We start from the raw sequence: 20923 nt of genomic DNA, 5'->3' as shown, positions 1-20923 counted from the left end.
AATTTTTTTTTACAGTGAGACGGAAGGTGGGTGGACCAGGGGGGCAAGGAGTGTGCATGGCCTTGTCATTAAGTGTTTCCTGTACTTTTCTGAGTTTTGATATCAGCATTGCAAAGCCTATTGTCTTTTTTGAGCTTCATTTTGACTTTGATATTCCTAACATATCTTATATAATCACTGTGTTTTCCTTTCAGTGCAATGCATTTTTAAGACACTCACACCCCCCTACCTGAAGGCGAGCTCAGGTGAAAATCGGCCACAATAAGAGATAATTAGCAGGATTTGAAATACCTAGGGATCCAGTCTTGTACGACGTGCAGTCACACTTGATGCTGTGTTTGTCCCCCACTTTCTCTCCGGCTGCTCCATTATTGGGATCGGTCTGAAACCCAGCCACCCTTCAGTTTGGAGATCAAAAAGTATGGTTAGGGAAGGAAAAAAAAAAGAAAAGTTTTCACCTGTATTTATTAACTTCCATACATGTGCCTCTGTAATCATTTTTATTTCCTGTAATTTAGTGATTGGTACCTTAGATGATTTTTTAACCTAAATTCTTTCAGCTCTAACCCCAGTTCCTCCATCAGGGCCCCCTGAGTCAAGCTGCAGAGGACGCTGGTCTGTGTTCTCCTGTGTTCCCACAGGGAGAGAGCTCGGGAACGTAGCACAGACCTGGGTATGAACCAGAACCAAAGAAAAATAGGGCTCAGAATGAAAAGAATCTGCAGGAGAGAATCGGGCATATTCATTCTTAGGAAATCCTTGACCCTTTGGTATTGACATCTGTAATTTTTTTTTTAATCAAATTTGGTACAACTTGTTTTTAAATCTGGAACACCCAGGCTCAGACAGAGGGACCCTCAGACATTGAAATTTCTCATTGAATTTAAAAAATATTGACATTTAAATGGAAGACTTTATCATATGCCAGTCACATTATAGTTGTACAACCGAAGTTTGTTGGATTTTTTTTTTTAACTAATTTTGTTATTTTCAGGGCTCTGGCTCACATCTTTAACCAAGATGTATTATCTAAGAAACTTGAATTCAAAATGATTTGAATGTTAAAGTTTAAAAGAACATGTTCTTTAAAAAATTTTTATATCATACTTTCTGTTTTTCCACTTTCCTCCAATCGGCTTAAACAAGTTATTTTGGACCTATATTTTGCTTCTTTATCTTTTTTTTTTTTTTAAGGAAGAAAAAAAAAACAGTAAAGGTACTCAAGGTACTCTTAGGAGGAGATGCTATGATTTTTTTATGGAACAAATAAGACACAACAGTAACAGCCCTTTCCATACAAAACTCTCCCTCTGTCTAATTTCCATCTTCAGAGTATTTTGCTCTCTTTCAAGCAACGAAGTGCTGAAATATGGAGCAGAAGAAGAAAAATGAAGTATAGATTTTTTTTTTTTTTTAAGTGGTGGAAAGATTATTTTCACGCGGTTGACTGACATTTAACGTTCTGTCCTGTGGCCACGGCTACGTGCTGAAGACCGGGACGCTGCAAGTTCAAACTGAAACCAGCCACCTCGCTTTTCGCACATTTTTTAAAAATTTTGCTCCTAACAGACATGGTAGCCACACATACTCACAGCTACATCCCCAGTAACTACTCAAGGTGATAAGAAAAAAAGCACATGCAGGTTTGTTTTCTAGGAGAAAGAAAAATGACCCAAGGGGAAGGGAACGAGAAAGAGAGCTCATTTAAGTCGGAATATAAAATTTCTGAGAGGGGAGAGAGAGGTCTATTATCATGCTGAGTTTCAATGAAAGTTTTTTTTTTTTTTTTATCACCCAGGTAGAATGACTTCTTTTTACCTCCACAGCTTTAATGGTGATGAGATGTGTAGGCAAGCCCTAGGAAGAGAGAGGGAAGGGTGAGGAGGGAGGAACTCCTGCCACCTGTTGGCTGAGGGGCGAATGTTCCAGAGCCGCTCAGGGAGGGACGTCTTCCTGCTGGAAACGCAGACCCTTAGTTTCCCTAATGAGTTTCTCCATCTCGGACATGAATTCATTCTAGTCTGTATCCCTTGGCCACGCACTCCCCCACTGCCCCTACTCGCTGCCTTTTAAAGGGAACAGAAACTGAAGAGAAGCCCCTAGAACGGTGAGCTCCATTGACGAGAGAAGCCAGGGAGAGGCCTCCTGCCACGTCCCGCACAGCTGCTTTCACTAGGATACGCTGCAGAGACTGGCGGGGTGCGGGAGCCCTGGGTACGGGGGGTAGAGTAGATACATTCGAGAAGGGAGAGAGGCCTCCCTGGGCCGCTGGGCCGGGCCTGCGCCCTCAAGCTCTCCTGCTCCCCCATCCACGTTTCCTAAAACAAAACCCTCCTCTCCCATCTCTACTGCTGCGTCGGGACGACTCCCGCGCTCCAAAGTCCAAAACAGCAGCCCCGGCAATGGAAAGAGGGAAAAAATAAAGACGAGAACGAGGGACGTGTTCCTTCCCAGCGCGGTATCTCTCCTTCCTGTCCCCCGCGCCTCCTCCGCCCGACAGGCAGACACACAGACAAGTCTGTCTTGCAGGCAAGCGAACCATGAAGCTTCATTAAAGAACGTTGATAAGGTCTCTTGTCTCTAAGGAGGTCCTGGGAAGGTTGGAGGAAGACACGCGAAGACAGGAGGCGAGGCAGTGTAATAAGCAGAGCAAGAAAGCAACTGGCTTCACCGACCGCCAGATCCCCCGAGAAACCAGTGGCAGTATCTGGAATTTTCGGTTGATGGTACTGGTCAGAGAAGAAGAAGGAATATCAGGCCATTCAAACAAACAAACAAACAAACAAAAATCCTTCCAGAAGGTTCCATGTGCTCCTAGATAGTTGGGAGAGCTAGGTCCAGTGCTGAGTGTCACGGGAGGATTCAGCCAGGCGGTAACCCCCCTCTTCACTTTCCGCTGTGTCTGACCACAGGGCTGCTCCTCGCCCATCGTAGTGAAGTTCGCGGACACTCAGAAGGACAAGGAGCAAAGGCGCCTCCAGCAGCAGCTGGCCCAGCAGATGCAACAGCTCAACACTGCCACCTGGGGGAACCTGACGGGGCTGGGCGGACTCACCCCACAGTACCTGGCGGTAAGTGCCCGGCCGGGGCCAGCGCCGGGTCCCCGAGAGGGCGGAGGGGGCCGTCCCCGCTGTGGCCTCCCCAAAGCGCCTCACCCCCCACCCCCCACACACACAAAGTTCTCAAAAGAGTTCCGGGTGGGACCGTTTCGAATCTGGGGAAATGATTGAGATCAGCGTCGGTGCCCGGTAGTTGTCCGAGTTAACTCGAATAGCATCAGGACGTGACTCCTTCTGGCCTGAGGTCCGTTGAGCCAAGACCCACGAGGCCAAGTTTCCAACCGCTGTTTCCGAGACCTTGTAACGTCTCGCATGACAGGGGGTGGCACGCTTGAGGACAGGCTAGCGACCCCGAGGCCGGTCTGGCCGGAGAGGTGAGCACAGTCCACGCCGGGACCACCACCAAAGCCCCCTTGGCCTGGCCATTCGGTGGTCCTGGCCCTTCCCTGTGGAACCACAGTGACGAAATCAAACGTTTCTTCATCGGTTTGGGACCCAAACATGAGATCCTATTTCGGGGCAGATAAACCCAATTCTTTCAACCCTCCCCCCCCCGTAAAATACCGTGTGTCGCTGTGGAATACAGTTCCCGTGGCACAAGCTAAACCTCGCACAGACCAATGACCCCCCCACCCCCCGCCGTGGACGTGGCAGGATCCTCGGGTAGCCTCGGAGGGGCCCTCGTGCTGACCTCAGTGCCCGTGAGGCGGGAGGCAGCTAACGGGGTCCAGGTGTTTATTTGTTTCTAGTTGACCCCCACGAACCCGTGGTACCCTAGCCCGCGCTCCTGCTTCGGCTCCCGCAGGCTGGACCCCCCCAACTGAAGACTGTAAATTTGCATCGCGAGTTTGGGGCTGGTGCCCTGGCCTGTCCCGTGTGCCCGTGTGGGGCGCGTGCGTGTGTGTATATGCGTGTTCTGTCCTGATTCTGCCACTTGGCACTTGAACTGTCCCCCTCGGGACCGCGGGGTCCATTAGCCTGCACAGCTTGCACGACAGCCCCCCAACCGTGAAGGGTAGGTCGGGGGAACGGGCCGGTGCAGGCGAGGAAGGAGGCTCCAGGAGCTTTTGCAACCTCACCGAGCCCGAGCTGCTGGCGCGCGGGGACTCCTGCCCTCTGCTGTGGCTCCCGTTCCTCTCTGTGCCCGCCCGGCCGTGCTCAGGGCAGTCTGGCTGTTAACACCTCCTAGTGCACGTTTGCTCAGCGAAGGCGGCGCCTGCTTCTCCCATCTTCGCTCGCGTTGTTAGTAAGAGCATTGACTGACTTTTCCGTTGCCTTTTGGCCATTTCTGAGTCCTAGCCACAGAGACCCCGGGAGCGATTGCATCAGAGGTCTTGCTTAAAAAAACCAAACAAACAAAAAACAAAAAACAACCCAGATTTGCTCTGCCGTATTGTTTTCTTGGTCTCTCTGTCTGAAATTTAATGAAACAAGAAAGGAATCTTGTTGATGCCTTATGAGCTGAACAGTCATTTGTTTGCCCCAAACTTGTGCTTTTCACTTATTCATAGACCATCTGTTTGTGAATACCAGAATTGGTGTCCGAGATGGATGTCAGGCTCACCTTTTCATGATTTCTAAGAATCCAGCTTCCTGCTCCACCGTTTCTAAAAACCCAGACTCCTGCGCCTGTCCCCCAACTTCCGGCCCCTCTCCCACGCCCCACGGCAGACGACTGTCTCTAGCATGTGTTTCTTTGACCACAGCTGCACATTGTTCCGTACCCTGAAAAAGAATTCATCTCCACATCATTTATAAAAACATATTTTTCTATGATCTGAATGACGTTTGCTCCTACTGTGGGCTTTCATCCATTCTTGACCATGTGCATTATGTCCCTTTCCGTTGGAAGACCCATTTCGTCGGAAGAGCCCTTGGCTTTCTAGGCATCCCCTGCTTGTGGGATGAAGGGTTTTTGACTCTGGCCCACCAGAGAATGGCCATCCGTGGACAGAATCCTGGGTGATATAGTTCAAGGCCACCCCACATACTTCCACATACCTCAGTAGGAATTATTAATTCCTCAAAACAGCTTCAAAGCTAATTTAATTTTACCTCGCTTTAATTTTTAAACATACCTGGGAGGAAAGAGAGTAAGGGCTTATAACCACCAGAGAACGGGAAACCCATGAAATCAAATCAAAATAAGGAATTTCTGTCCATGCAAAGAGTTAATCCCTAACTTCTCCCTCCTCGCCGTTCCCCGTGTGTGTGTCTGAGTCTATGTGTAACCCTCGGCAGCGCCTTTCAGCAAGTCAAAGGGATGAGTAAACATGACAGATGTCGCTCTGGGACCTGTCCCTGCTGACCCCCTTACCATCCTGGTAACCGAGACTCGGGCCAGATCGGCCACTGGATTCTGTTCCACTTGGTGCTTCTCGGCCCCTGGATGGAGCCCATTTCTGAGTCCTGCCCAGCTGTAGACTTCGCTTGCTAGTCTCCTGCCGCGCTGACCCAGAGGAGGGACTCTCTGTGTGGCTCTGCCATGCTCCAAACAAATTCTCAAAGCTATTTGTAAAATCACAAATCGGTCGTGTCCTCCTGAGCACGTAGTATCATCACATTTCTCAGTAACAAGTCTGGTGAACCTGGGCCTCCCGGTGTCTGAGGACTTTGGAGCGAGGATAACTAGATGCTCGCTGCTCTGTACGGCGATGTCTGTCTTGATCTACCTTCCCAAAAAGCAGGTATCAAAAAATTTAGGTCAGGGCGCCTGGGTGGCTCAGTGGGTTAAGCCGCTGCCTTCGGCTCAGGTCATGATCTCAGGGTCCTGGGATCGAGTCCCGCATCAGGCTCTCTACTCAGCAGGGAGCCTGCTTCCTCCTCTCTCTCTACCTGCCTCTTTGCCTACTTGTGATCTCTCTCTGTCAAATAAATAAATAAAATCTTAAAAAAAAAATCTAGGTCAACAGTACAGCCCCCAAGTTAGCCTCTAATTCAGCTGAATTGGACCAGTAAAGGAGCACTTGAGGACAGTAGGCACAGGCCTTTATCTTGGGGTGCCCGCTGACTCGGGGGGGTGAGATGTGTTTTCGAGTGCACCAGGGAAAGATGCCAACGCAGGGATCTTGTGTTTTGAAAAGCAGCTGACCTACCTGTCAACGCCCAGTGTCATTGTACCTTACACCAGACACTTCTAAATTCTGGCCAGTCATATGTCCCACCCACCCCCCCACCAGGGAAGACCAGCTTCAGGTGGTCCCAGGTGTCCTTGGGCAGCCGTGCACAGGTGCGTGTGTGCGTGTGTGTGTGAGAGAGAGTAGTTATCGTGGTGATGTCTCTCTTGTCCCAAGAGTCTGTGAAGCCAGGCGCTCCCTATGGAGGACGAAGGCCACTGAGCTGTTAGACCGAGGGATGGGCCTCGGTTGATGGAGCTGCGCCGTGGCGACCACCAGGCTACAGGGGGCCCGCCTCAGTCACGCCGCATTAGTTTCAATGGACATAACACCTGTCGTTAAAAAGACCAAATGGATGGTTTTAAGGCAGCAGTGGTACTGAGTTTCCCCAGTGTCTGTGCTTCTTAATAGAGATTAGACGTGAATATGGATTTACAGCCCATGAATAGGAAGCAGCACGCGACTGTATAAACGCACAGGGAGCTGGACAGCTCCCCCCTACCCCTTCCAGAAGCTTCCTCGTCCCGTGTGCACTTTGGTCTGACGGTCCACTTCTCCCTCCCTTTGCAGCTTCTACAGCAAGCCACCTCCTCCAGCAACCTGGGTGCGTTCAGTGGCATTCAGCAGATGGCTGGTAAGTCGTGACGCGTGTCTTTGCTTTGGACTGTGCTGTTGGCTGGACTTGGGTGGCTTCCGAGGGCTAAGAAGACAAGCAGGGAAGAAAGAGGGAACAGAGAGCAGGAGAGCCACGAGCAGCCCTGTGGGCCTTCGGACTCACGTGTTACCGTCAGAGTCCAGGGCTGGGGAGCTGCCATCCACCTCAGACCTCTCCAGCCAGGGCGGGGAGGTGGGGGGCAAGGGGCTGCGAAGCCTGTCGTAACCTCCAGAGTTGTTTCCTATTTTGCTATTTTTGTTTTTTGATGGGATTGATTGCTGGGGAATTTCCAACAAGATTGCTTCTATCCAGGGCAGCCAGAATGATTGACGGGCTGCTGAAATTTTAATAAGAAGCAGTCAATAAATATTCTGACCTCCATAATGAGAGCCAAGATTGCAGGCCTATCTTTGATACAGTTTGCAGTCCCCTGGTAGCCGTAGACAATTAACAGGGTGCATTTCTTTTCTTTTTTTTTAAACTTTGGTACCCTCGGTTGACAGAACTGTGCACGAGAAGCTTTTATGCACAAGTATAATCTTTGTTCTTGAGAAAATCAAAGCGGGGCTGGATTTGAAAGCTGGCTCATGAAGGATTTCTTTGTAGAATGAGCTGCGTCAGTAGTAACCCAGGTGCGATGATTAGTGAAAAGTCACTCCTAAGGCGTCACCTTCTGGGCTCTGACCCTAACTTCCGCAGGGCTCGAGAAGGTGGCCCGCACTGTCTGTCAGAACACAGGTGCCGTCCACCTGCCCTGAGGGCCAGCGAGGGAGCACTTCCCTTATTTGGTTCCAGAAAGATGCGGGAAGTGAGGGGGCAGGAGAAGAACAGAATTTGGGCATGTTAGAATCAAGCGCCATTTGTTTTTAACAAAGGACACCCTGACTCAATGAAATGAAACCTTGAAGGTATAGAATAGAAGCCAGATTTTTTTTTTCCCTGTCACTGTGAAAACACCTTTTTTCTCATTTCTTTTTTTTTTTTTTTTCCTAAATAACTATTCTTGGTTTTGTTTGATTGTTTCACTTTGAATGTATCTGGAAGGACTTCCTCCTCACGTGTGCTCCGTGATCACCAGCCCAGCCCTCCCCCGTGGCCCCACAGACTAAGGGGAACCTGTTGTCTGACAGGATATGTTGGTCTACAGTTAAAAAAAAAAAAATGCAGAATTATTCATTGGGCTTTAAATCTCATGACAATGCCAACGTGTTTTATTGTAATACTGCTCTCAGTTTACTAGGGGGAAAAACATGTTAAAATGGTAAGTAGTTCAGTCCTTCAGCAATATATTTATGAATACGGTTTTGGAGGCTTGCCTTGGATCTAAGGATCACAGCAAATGGTTAACGTTTAGTTCTGCAAAGGGAATTGGAGAGACAAAAGTGGAAAATACTCAGGGAGTGCTCTGTGTTTTCAAGGGAAAATCTCCAGATTATGGCTCTACAGGAAATACGAAGATTTGTCATATTTTCAACCAATACAACATTTATTTTCCCCTCTAATGGTATGGACCCACCCAGATCCGAAATTAGGATCTTTCCTTAGAGGAAGCCTCCGGCTCTCCCACTCCCAGTTAAATTATGCAGAGGTCACTGGGTCCTGAGGCGACAGCCGAGCGTGTCGTCCCCGGTGGACAGAGCGCCCTGCCGTTTTTCAGTGCCCTGGCTCCTCGGTCTCGCCAGCCACAGGTCAGGATGGTGGCATTTACATGCTCTGTGCGCTCATTTAAAAACTAAAGCTATCCAGGAGTCACCTTAGAAGGTCCATGGAGCAGATGGCTAATTTAAAGGCAGTCTGTAAGCACTCTGGGCCTTCCAGAATATCCCTTTCTTGAACCTTCAACATATAAAATTCAGCACACTAAGACTGCACAGGCTGTGAAATCACATGCTGAGTGGTCCATTATCTACCATCACCTTGAACACTCCGAGTATCAAGGATGTCAATGTCAGGGCTCCATCTGCTCGGTGATTTCCAGAAAGGTGGTTTCTTCATTCCTAGGGAAAATCCAGCTGCTTCCTCCTGAGTATTTGAAGCACGGTGGTTTGGACTATATATTCTATATATTTTCTGCCAATAAAATCAAGTTATAAGGCTTCCTGCTCTTTCGTCCTCTCCTGAAGTAGGACTTCGCTCCTGTCTTTGCCAGTCTTCCGGACCAGCATTACAAAGTGAAATGGTAACAGAAGTACCTCTCTGAAGGAGGTTTCCCTGGGACGCCCAGATGGCTTAGTCCATCGAGCATCTGACCCTTGATTTCATCCCAGGTCATGATCTCGGGGTCGTGAGATCAAGCCCCTCGCTGGGCTCTGCACTCAGCACAGGATCTGCTTGAGATTCCCTTTTGTCCTCTGGCCCCGCCCCCTGCTGGCTCTCACACTCTTCCCTTCTCTCTCTCTCTTAAAATAAGTAAGTGAATCTTTAAAAAATAAAGGAGGCTTCCCTGATACCCCACGAAATATGGAAGGGGTACCCTAAAGCCCTTTCTTCTTTCCTCACCACCTTCCCCAAACGCTCCCAAGCCATCAGGCCCCAAGAGGCGCTCGGCCTGGCTCCGCTGAGAGGTGCTACTGACTATTTCCGAGTGGACGGCTGAATACATGTATAAATTGACAAACACAAATTGATATTTTGGATACATTCCCAGGGGAGCTTAAGTTAAACGCCCTATTTTTTCAATGGAGAAATTTGACCTTGGCCTTAGCTCCTGAGCGGAGAAAACATTACGTAAGCTAATGACAGCATCTTCACGGTTGGGTTGCCGAGGATTTGGCAACCGTGGGTTCACGATCAAACATGTGGCCAAGCACATGGCCCGCAGCGTCCGGTGAAAGCAATAGGAAGAAATCCAAGAGGCCGTTTACCCCAAATCTCACCCGAGGTTCAAATTCTTATTGAGGGCTTGAGATCAGGGCCCAGTTCGAATGGGAACCTACATGATTCAGACGCAGTTTTTATGTCTTACGGCATAAAACATACTCCACTTGTAAAGTTCGAACTTTAGTGATCTAGCTCGGAACACTACCACCAGAGAGAGAGAAACATCATTCCAGAAAGCAGCAATAATATTTTGTGAACAACTCTCAATATATAATAGCCTGTCCTTCGGGAAATTGAAGTTTATCACTAAAGTCTAAAAATGTCTCATTTGAATGAGCAAAACACTTTCTTTTTGAGCGGAAAATAAAGCCACAAAAGGAAAAACATTTTCGACAAGGCATGAAGTATTGGTCTCAATAAAACGGAATGAGGCATCGGCTAGTTTCCCCAAAGTGACTGACCATTTCCCTTTCAAACTGAAAAGAACTTCACATGTGTTTCATAATTTTATGGAAGGGAACCTTTACTGAATATGGAATTTAAGAGCAGAAACTAGATCAGGCTCAAATCTGTAGAAGCCAGATGCTTTCACCTGTACTGCCTGTGTGTCCTTAAACTTGACTGATTTTATTTTGCCGCTTAAAACCTCTAAGAAAAACTTGTCCGTTTCTCACCCAACTGTGATATTTGTCCCAGGAATTTCTGAAATCTCAGAAACTTGGGCTAAGAGTCTGGAGGTTTATTTTTTCTCCCTGAAGAAAGAATTAGGGAAAAGTGACTTTTCGGTCAATAATTTTTTTATAACCACTGTCCTCTCAAAAGAGCATCGCATTCAATAAGCAAGGGTCCTATTTCACAGTTTCGTTTTTAACAGCGCTCCTTGCAATTACCACAGTTTATCCTCACTGCATGCCACGGACAAAACCTGCACTTCGTTACTCTGTTGCACTTGAAAAACTGAGGTGGGAAATGTTAGATAATAACTCGGTGAGACACGCTGGACAGACTGACGTCCAGAGTTCAAGGAAGCACAGGCGTCCTGCTTCAAGGGCGTGGGGGGGCCGCCGAGGATTAGAGGGTCATGAACACACTTGCCCATGTCACTGTGCTGGGACGCAGCAGGTCCAAATTTCCAGCACATCCGAGCCCCGAGCTCCGGACCACCCCAGACATGGTGCACCTGTTCTCAGCAGGTGCAGAGGTCTGTCCACAGACACACAGACTGCAGTGACCTTCTCCTGCACACGGTTTCACGGGCCAAATCACGAATCCAAGCCACAGATCAGTAATGCAGAGAGCTCTCCAGAACGCGGCAGAAAGAAGCAACAGTCCCAGGAAAGCTGCCTCCCTTCCTTCTGGAAGGCATCGCACGTGTGTTCAGAGCGGGCTGTTTGGTGTTGGGGCAGCTTTGTTTTGTTTTGTTTTTTCCCAGCATGTGGAGGTGTTATTAAAGAAATTAAAGATTTACAGAGCTCTGACGAAGAAGAGTTCATCTGTTGATTCACGGAGCTACGACCAAAAAGAATGTATCTGTTGATGGACGAGAGGAAAAGGCTGCACTTGGCGTCGTCCAAGATGGTGGCAGTGATTCTCTTCCAGAACATCCGGCCTGAGTTTTAAAAGTCACAGTGAGAGTTTACAGGGCACCGTTCTTTGCTTAAAACAACATACGCCCTCTTCCTACATGGGTGTGGGATCCTGCCTCTACAGAAGGCCGTCCTGGAATGTCTGTGACAAGAGGACAGGACGGGAGATGTTTCCAGAAGCTGGTGTCCATGTTCCGCGGCGCCTGGGTTGTGAGGGCTGGGCTCTGGATTCGAGAAAGCCTTCCTGGAGCAGAGCTTCCCACTCTCTCGCTGCAGACCCTTCCGCGAATGTGCTAATAGGCCTTATGAGAACATTCCATAACCACCCATCTGTCACTTTTTAACAGACCTGATTGGCAAGCACTTGTAACAACTGACATCTGTTCTCGCTTATTGATATGCAGATTTATGGTAATTGCTATGAACAATAAGACACAAAATTACCTAAGGTGAACATTAAATTAAATTTTCATGCCCTTCTCCTTATAAATAATTTTTTTAAATCTTAAATTTCAAGTAGGCATATTGCACATCTGTTCTGTACATCATTTCTTCGTCTGGAGAAGGATTTTTCTTTTCCCAAGTAATGAATGAAAAGTTGAATGCCTGCATTCCCCCTAATTTTTTTTTTTTTTTTTAACCATCTTGGTCTTGGCACGCTGTGGGATTTCGTAAAATGTATTTAGATGTTTTGTATTTCTAGTCACCCAGATTGTCGCCCCTGGCTTGCGTGGGGCCCCTCGGAGCAGAGGGCTCAGTGAGGTGGAAAGCTCTTGCTCTGCCGGGGAGACAGCTGATCCCGGGTGCAGCGGGCTCTTCGGGTGCCCCTTGGGGATCACCAAGTGGCCCCGCGGAGAGGGTGACCGGAGGGCCGGTGATCTAGAAGAGAGCTGAGAGAGGAAGGAACAGAGTGGCTCACACACCCCAGAGACAAGAAAACGGCAGGGAAGAACCAAAACGGGGCCGCAGAGAGCGCCAGGCGGCCTGCAGCCGGGGCCACCAGTGTTGGCTGGGCCCGGAGGGGGCCGGAGCCCAGGGAGGACCGCGCAAGAGCGTGTGGTCAGAGAGCCAGAGCGCCCCGGACAGCCTGGGGTGGTGGAAGCAGGAGAGGGTCGAGGCACAGAGCTCCGGGGGCTGCTTTCCCTACTCAGGGCAGATGCCTTTTCTGGAAGCAGCGTGGGCCCCCCAGGCCCTCAGTAGGACCGACGGCGTGTGTGATGTCCGCCCGGGCTGGGGGAGCCGGGGAAGGGGCAGGAAGAACCTAACATCCACCACCTGGCTTGCGTGCTGTTGGCAGGGAAGGGTCCAGATGCCTTGGCCTGGGGACACCTTAGGGGGTGTGCCAGCCGCATTTGGAAGGCCCCCAGCCCCCAGAGGAGGCTGTCTTCCTGGAGGGACCCACGAGAGGACGAGCCTTGGGCCTCCGTGGGACCGGACAGAAGGCCATGTACCGGGGAGCGGAGCCTCGCTGCCCCGCGGCCAGGCCACAGCAAGCCCCGCAGAGGGGCCTGACCCGCCGCCTTAGGCCCCTGCCTGGGTCCCACCTCAGCCCGGGAGCTCGGGGAGAGCCTCTGGCTCCTTGGGCTTCCTTGCTCAGCCTTTGTGCATCGGTTTTTGTCTGGAGCGGGCGCTACAGCCGTTTCTGGCCTCGGGTTCCCTCCTCGGCACAGTCTGTTCGGGTCCCCATTGCCCCCCGGGGTCCGGCCGCCCCAGCCGGGCCTCGGGCCTCCGGGTGGGTGGGAGTCGCCAGCCCCCCCCCGCCCCCCAGTACAGCCGAGGGACACAGCCCTGCGCTCCGGGCTCACGGGAAAGCGGTCCGGGCCCATGTGGGCCACGGGGAATCGGGAACGGGAGAAGGGGGACACTGGGGGGTCGGTGACGGGCAGGAGGGAAGTCACAGCCCAAAACGAACGCGGCGGTTCGGCGATGTGGGGAAGGAGGCGCCGGCGGTTCCTGGTCCCCTCCAGGCGCCGCGCCCGCCTGGGACCCTGCGCCCCGGCCTGGCTTCTGGGACCCGAGCCTGGAGCCGAGCGGGGAGCGCGGAGAAGGCCGCTGGTCAGCTCCGGGGCGTCCCGCAGGCCCAGCCGCACCCCTGCAGCACCCCCGTGTGCGCCCCTGCCCCTGCCCCCGCGCCCCGGGCGTCTGCTTGGGAAACCCCGTGTCCCACCATCCCTCCCTCCTCCGCCCCTTCGCCCGGAATGTTCTGGGAGCAGAGCTGAGAGAGGAGCGTGGATCCCAAGCGCCCTGAGGAGGCGGTGGCGGCGGGGCAGAGGGAACCAGCGGGACCCAAGGCGCACAGGGAGGCCTTCGTGGCAGGGACGGCCCGGCCCCTGTGAGGGGCGCCACCTCCGCAGGGTGGCCCTCCCCGGGGCTCTGTGTCCTCGGCGGGTGCCTTGGTCCCCGGGCCGGTTGGGAGCGCCGCTGGTGCCGGGGGCGAGGGCGCGTGTGAGGCCGGAGGAGCCCGCCCGGCCCGCGCTGTCTTCCCGGCGCCACTGTCCTCCCTGCGCCGGCAGCGCCTCCAGGACACAGTGGCTCTTGTCGCCGGGGAGAGCCCCGCGGCCCAGGCCCTGCCACACGGGACAGGTGGAGGAAGAGAGGCCTCTGCGCCGTCAAGGAAAGCAGGGACGGGGAGGATCCGGCCTGGGAACCGCTCCTCCTCCAGAAAGTGGGCGAGGAAGCCGCCACCGCTCCACCTACCGCCTCGAGCCCACGGAGCCCGCACTTCTCCGTGGGGACGGGGCTGTGGCCCTCCCAGCGTCAGCACGCGGGACCCCGAAAGGACTAGAATGGGAGGAGTGGCGTGATCCTTTGCGGGGGGGGGGGGGGCTGCCTCCGTCAGCTGCCCAGTGCTGTCCCGGGTTCCTCCCGTCCCGTCAAAGACCAGAGAGAAGGAGCTGCTGAGTCTGGGGCCTTCTTCCAGCAGCAGATGAGGTGGGACTCCGCTCGGGGCCCTGGCTGCTCCTTGCTTTCTGGGGGGCACACGCCGTCTGGTCTTCGCTCGGTCCCTAGTCCGGCGGTGGGGGGCTGGCCTCGGGGCCTCGGTACCTGCTGAACGTCGGACAGATGTGTCGGGGGCTGGGCGGGGAGAGAGTTGGGAAGATAGGTAGAGAGATGACGGAGTGAATGGACAGATGGACGGATGGAAGGTGGGTGGACGGACAGACGGATGAGCCGCAGGGATGCGGGCTCCTCCTGCTCGCTGCATCTCTCCCTCGAATCCTCCTTTTTCCCCAGGCCCCTCAGATGCTGGCCCTCCTGCTGACCTGTCCTTCCCACTGTCCCTCTCTGTGGCTTCCTTGGGCCCATGTTTTTGCTTTCCTTGCGTTGTGATTGTTGAGCACAGTCGGCCCCCCACCCGCTGTGGTGCCCCAGAGCCGAGGTCCCTCTGCCTGGCCTGCTGGGTGGAGGCAGGGGAAGGTGGACTAGGACAGCAGAGTCCCCTGAGTGGTGACACGTGGGAAGAAGGGTCGAGGGGACCCTGAAGGTGACACGCCCCGAGTGTGAGCAGAAGAGGACAGTGGAATGGAAAACTGGAGTATTGTCAGCGGGGCCCCAGCCATGCCAGTGGTGAGATAAGGAAGATGCATTGTTCTAATAAATATTTGGAGACTGGATTAGTGACCGTTGTGGAAAACAGTCCATAGGGAAAGCCGTGCTAAATACTGAAGGACGAACAGCGGAGAAAACCACAGCTTGTGTGGGTCTGCGGGTGGTCCTCTTTGTTGTGGTTCATGGGAATTTCATGTTGGATGCCCCTGTCCATTCGTCCTGCGCGGATTCACCCATCGCCTGCTGCGCCTACAGCTGCGAGTGTGTGTCTGTCTGCACAGGCGGACAGACAAACCTTAGCCCTCAGGGAGCTCGGTATCTAGTTACGGGGGTGAAAGGTACACACCCATAAGCTCAAGGTCAGATGTGGCGAATGCCACAAGTCAGAAACAGCGAGACCAGTGACTTAGAGCACACACGGAAGGGGTGTTAAATGCAGACTCGGTCTTCAGAGGGAGGCTGTGCGGGGTGGTAGGAGCACTGCCCGGGTTCAGGGGCCCGCAGCCAGCTCTCTGCTGTCAGGCCTCAGCCCAGGACCTGAGTCTCTGAGCCAAAGCGTGGGCTAAGTTCTTTGGAGTTCTGGAATCCCCTTTGCGGGCCACAGCCCGCATCAGGGGCGGGTCAGGGGAGCGGTCTTGGAGGCCAGAGGAGCTCCGTGGGACCGGAACCAGGAGACAGGCTCTGCTTACCATCAACTCGTGCCAGGCGGGTCCCGTGGGTTTTCTTCGCCAGCACAGCCAAGTGTCGGGAATATAGTCTGGTTATGGGGTTTGTGCCATTAAAGCATCAGAAGGACCCTTAGCCACAAGAGGGCCAAGAGGGGACTGATGGGTCAGAAGGAACATCCCGCACTGCCCCCAGCATCACTCAGGGCCCGGGCCCGTCAGCCCACGCAGGTGTGAAGTGCACTCGAGCCCCTGGTGGCCGCTGAGCCCCTCACTGCGTCCAGGTGGGTCCGTGCCGAGGCCGGGTCTGTGCCTCCCCCATTTGCCTCAAGTACCCCCAGAAAAATAAGACCACGCTTCCTCAAGTCCCACGTCTTCATAAGGATGACCCTGTCTGACCCTGGATCAGAGGGAAGGGGAGTGAGCTCTGGTGCCAGTTGCACTGACCGGAGGAGACAGGGTTGCTGGGAGGCTGCCCTGCGCTCGCAGAAGTTAGCAGGATTCCACAACTGCCCGTGTCCGGCGTCTGCGCGTCCCCAGCCCCTAAGTGGATTTTGAAATCAGGTGCTTGGCTCTCTCCTAAGCCAAGGCGGCCGATGTCTCCGGGAAGAAGACAGGGTGATGTTTTGAACAACATGAAGAGCCATTTTGCGGCAAAGACATCAGGAAGTCTTTTCTGAGTAGGACTTGTGACTGGGGCAGCCAGGCTGGGGGAGCAGGATAAGCGAGCCCCGCAGCCGTGCTCTGAGCCATGCTTAGGCAGAGGGCTCCACACTGTGGCTGGGGGCTTACACAGGAATGTTGCTAGAATATTCCATCACCACTCACTCCACCACCACCCCCAACATAGAAGGAAGCTGCGATCTGGCCAGTCTCTCTAAACCAGATTAAATTTGCGCAGTCGGCATGTATTAAGTACCTGGATTTGAGACATGAGAAGAAGGTAAAATTAAGCGGATTACTTAAAACTAGCATCTTTCTGTGTAAAATCCCTCTGTGTGGGGAGAGAACCATTGTTGCCTGCTTCTTGAATGTGCTTTAGTGGGAAGTGAATCATGAACAAAGACTGAATGTTCGGAGACCCTTGGGGTGAGAAACAGAGGTGGGAAGGTGATACGGGCATGACCCCCAAGGCCTTTCCAAGGTCAGGCAGCCTCCCTGTGACACCCCCAGATCTCAGCTGACCCCACCCTCGTGTTCCTGCAAAGTTTTACTTCTCTCTGCTGCTCTTTGCTTCATTTTTCAGTAGCTAGAGATCCGTTCTGGTTAAACACGGTCCTTCTCTGAAACCCAAAAATGCAAATACAAGCACTTCACAAATAAAAATAGGACGGGCATTGCCGTTTTTATTCCTTCATTTTCTTATTCATAATGTTTTGTGAGTTCCTACCATGGTCACGTTTGAGTTCACATTAACAGTGAGTGTGGAGCGAGGGCATCGGTGGCGGTTGTGACAGTGAGAGTCGTAAGGGCAGTGTTGGCGCTGGGCCCATCACGGTGCTGGGCGATCTGCGTTCTTCGTCTCATTTAATCTGCGCGCTGTCCTTGGCCGTGAGGAGCCGAGAACAGTCCCAGTCACTGAGCAGGAAGCGCAGAGGGGAACCAATTCTCCCGAGTCCCCCAAGCTGGTAAAGTGGCAGAGCCAGGAAGCCCATTCAGGTTCCGAGCAGGAGGAGCGTTTGACTTTGATGTCCCCAGTGGACTAACCGGGCGGCCCGTCCTGCAGCCACCGGGCCCCCGACTCACGGTTTCCTGACAGGGGGTGGCCTGTGCACACACACGATCTCTTCCTGTCCTTCCCAGTGATGTCTGCGGCCCTGGGAGGCGGCGGTTGGGGACCGGTCCTGGGCGAGGACAGGCAGCAGGGCGCACAGGCGGTGGCTCTGCTGGGAAGCGTGGTGGCGCCCTGTCACCAAGGCAGCTGGGCAGAGCGGGCCATCACAGCGCCTGCTGCCCGGGGCCCCTGCTCCTGTCGCTGCCCCCGCGTTTGGAGCCGGGCCAAGCAGGCCTCTTGCTAAAGTGGCGTCTCTCTTCCCCCCACAGGCATGAATGCTCTGCAGTTACAGAACCTGGCAACGCTGGCGGCGGCGGCGGCCGCAGCCCAGACCTCAGCCACCACCACCAATGCAAACCCTCTGTCCACCACGAGCAGCGCCCTGGGAGCCCTCACCAGTCCCGGTAAGGGGGTGCCCTCCCTCTGGGGACACGGGGTGGGGAGTGGGGGGACTGTGTCTGGAGGGGGCGCCCCGGCCTTCAGGGGTACGGGGCTGCTGACTCGCTGTAAGGTTTCTTAAAGACTCAGGGTGTGAAGGCCAGTGCGTGCGGTTTTCCAGGGCATAGGAGGGAGTGTTCTGGAAGGGTCTCTCCACCACCTTGCTGGGGGCATCTCCCGCTCACTCCGGCCAGCGCCACTCCATCGGGCGCCTTGAGGAAGGGCCTCCCTCTCCCCGTCTTGTTTGCTCGGCCATCTTTGTTGTGCTCCTTAGCACTTCCAGAACATTCTGTTGCATCTCAGAATCCCACGTTGTTCCGGCGTTCTGTTTCACAGCGACGGGGTCCTGCCCCCCTGCTCGTTTGCTTTTACAACACCCGCTCTGGGGAGGACCGGCCTGGGATGCCCCATCGCCTTCTGGGCGAGGCAGTTGAAAGTCTTTCTCCTCAAAGTGTTGTCACTTTATTCAAAAGCAGATGCCATTTTTCTTTTCATCTGAGCCAGATGTAACGTGGTTGCCTGGATACCATGATTTGTGTCTTAAAAACTGTCTTGCTGGCTTTCCTTCGTCTGGAGTCTTCTAGGCCTTGACAGATAAGCTCCGGCGCACACCTCAGGCGTGGAGGCCGAGGCCCAGCACGGGCCCCGCGGAGCCCATGGGCCCTGTGCTGGCTCTGCCGCAGCATTGCCGGGAGCTGGAGGAGCCCCCGGGGGCGAGCACGGGGCTGGCCTTCAGGAGAACCAAAAATTCGAGCTGCACCCGGCAGGCCGGCTTGCTTAAGGTTTCTGGCCGCAGGAAGCAGCGGGGCTGCCCAGGGAGCCCGCGCCCCCCAAGGAACCACAGCCCGTGGCCTAGTGATGAAACACTGGGTGTTGCACGCATTTCCCCACTGCAGGGACACATTCAGGGACACGTAGGCGAGGCCCCGGGGACTCGTCCTCACATCCTGTCCTGTCCCAGCCACAGCACTGAGGAGTGTTGACTTTGTTCTGTAAAATGTCTTCCAAAACGTGCCATCACTCTCCGCGGGCCTCGTCTGGAGCAGTCGATGGTCTTTCCAAAAAATCAACTTTCACCCCATTTCTTTGTTTTTTTTACCTCCAGCAAATCAAGTCACAACTCTACTGCGCAGTACATAGACTTGTTACTTAAGTAAATTCTCCAGTGACTGTGTTTAAGAAACAGACTTCTTCAGGGCGCCTGGGTGGCTCAGTAGGTTCAGTGTCTGCTTTCAGCTCTGATCATGGCCCTGGGGTCCTGGGATGGAGCCCCGCGCCCTCAGGCCCCCTGCTGAGTGGGGAGCCTGCTTCTGCCTCTCCGTCTGCTGCTCCCCCTGCTTCTGCTTTCTCACTATCTTTCTCTGTCAAATAAAATCTAAAAAAAGGAAAGAAAAGAAATAGACATCCTTGGCGTAAACTCCCATTCATAAAAATAGTCGTGACTTTTCTTAAAAGCAAGCTAAACATTTTGACCTCGCTAATTTGCCTCTTTTATAATTCAGATTGAAAAGCATTTTCTTAAATGAGGATGTTTCTCTCGCCTATGAGGACTATGGAACGACTACATTGAAAGAGCACCAAGTGTCATATACCAGAAGCGGATATCTTTAACTCTGTTTTACTTGGAGAGAGAAAAAAAAAAAAAAACTAAAAGTCATTTATAATCTGTTTGCTCTTTATTTGCTTCTATAAAAATGAAGAGGATTAGGTGTTTAAAAAGAGAAAACCGTGTCAGCTGTATTTGGCAAAAGGAAGTGATTATAATTTTTCCACCCCTGGTCTTCATCTTCTCTTCCTTTTATCAAGAGCAACCACAGAAACTGACCACATCGTTGGCAATAAGGCAGAGAAAAAAAGAAAACTTGTCCTTAAATGGCAGGGGGGCCGTGTAGCCCCCAGTTTGAACCTCCAGCCCTTAAAAACTTTAACTTGGAGATGTTCAGTGCTGTAGTGACATGAAAATTGTTCTGCCATTCCAGAGACAGGCCATTAGCATAAGAGGACATTTTGGCTAATGGTTTGTGGCCTATCGTTTGCTTGTGAGAGTTCATTTGACTTTATTAAAATATGCTCTCCCATTGTGATATTTGGGCTGGAACGTGCTTGGGCTCTGGGGAATCAGAACCAATATTTGAACATTTCGTTCTTTAAAAGAAGACGTGTCCGTTTAAGAAGGCAAGTGCAGAGAGACTGCGAGCTGGTCGGGGTAGACCGTGGAGTTGGTAGGTAACCGCTCCGAGGGGCTGTCTGATGCCAGGCCCTGGCCCGGGTGCAGGGGGCCGGGGGGACCACAGCAGACGTGCTCCCTGCTCTCGGGTAGGTCCCACTTGGTGAGGGGATCTCAGACGATAAGCAGTTCAGTGCGCCCCATGTGCGCCAGGCCACGCGGCGCTGTGAGGCCAGCCTGGACAGACCGTGGCGGAGAGTGAAGGAAGCTGGAGGAGGCTACCTGGTTAGCTAGGGAAGGGACATTCAGGCATAGACAGAGCACGCCGGAAGCTGGGAGGGAACTGGGGCCATCGCTCCCCAGCAGGGGAGCTGTGGCACCCGGAGCAGAGAGGAGGGGGGCCGCCACGTCCCTGGACCCAGCGCTTTCCATCCAGTAGGGTCACCAGCTCGAAGACATTGGAACCTTCTTCCAGCGGTGGGGGACTCAGACAGCTGAGGAAGATGGCCTGTGTGTTTCAGGAACTTTAAGCACATGTGACCATTTTCAGGTTTTTCCTGAGCTCTTAATGAAAGGGAAAATGTGTCCTGAGATCTGTTTTCCTTCTCCCCATAGCAGAGCGTCTTACCTTTGCTCTCAAAGACGCATTCTGCCCTTCCAGAAATTCTGCTGCGGTACCACTGAAAGTGGTTTTTCTCCTCTCTGTTGAGCAATGCTTTGCATAATAGCTGAAAGTATTTCATTAGAATCCTGAAGTGTAGCAGCAGCCCCGATTTTAAATCTACATTTCAATTATTTTTCTTAAGCGTAACTAAAAAAAAATCTGTCATTTAAGTGAAAGTAAATGATTTGTCTAATTTCCATCAGGGACTTTTTCAAAGTCACAGAAAATGTGGTTGGTAGAATTCATGACCGTCCACTTCATCAGAACTATTACCTACAATCTAAAAGGGGTGTGACGTAATTCCCAAGGCCAATGCCATTATTTATTTTTAAATAATAAAAAACGGGACCTGCCGACATTATACCCCTAGCAGTCCAGTCCATCAGTGAAAGGCACAGAGGCGCCATCGCATGGCTCCCACACGGGCCCT

The 20923-nt window shown here is 52.7% G+C and overlaps 1 protein-coding gene across 16 annotated transcripts in view; it reads left to right on the top strand.

Annotated features, from left to right (window-relative positions):
- Positions 1-20923, top strand: part of CELF2 (CUGBP Elav-like family member 2) — a 510120-nt gene that overhangs the window by 449829 nt on the left and 39368 nt on the right. For all 16 annotated transcript variants that reach the window (XM_045087392.1, XM_045087388.1, XM_045087382.1 and 13 more), the window contains 3 exons: positions 2913-3071; positions 6746-6809; positions 17494-17628. In XM_045087392.1, coding sequence (XP_044943327.1) covers positions 2913-3071; positions 6746-6809; positions 17494-17628 — 358 coding nt within the window. The remainder of the gene's footprint in view (positions 1-2912; positions 3072-6745; positions 6810-17493; positions 17629-20923) is intronic.

Source organism: Mustela putorius, unplaced genomic scaffold (assembly GCF_011764305.1).
Source record: "Mustela putorius furo isolate JIRA1106 unplaced genomic scaffold, ASM1176430v1.1 tig00001130_pilon_pilon_pilon, whole genome shotgun sequence".
Lineage (NCBI taxonomy): Eukaryota > Metazoa > Chordata > Mammalia > Carnivora > Mustelidae > Mustela > Mustela putorius.
This window is presented reverse-complemented; position numbering and strand designations above follow the sequence as displayed.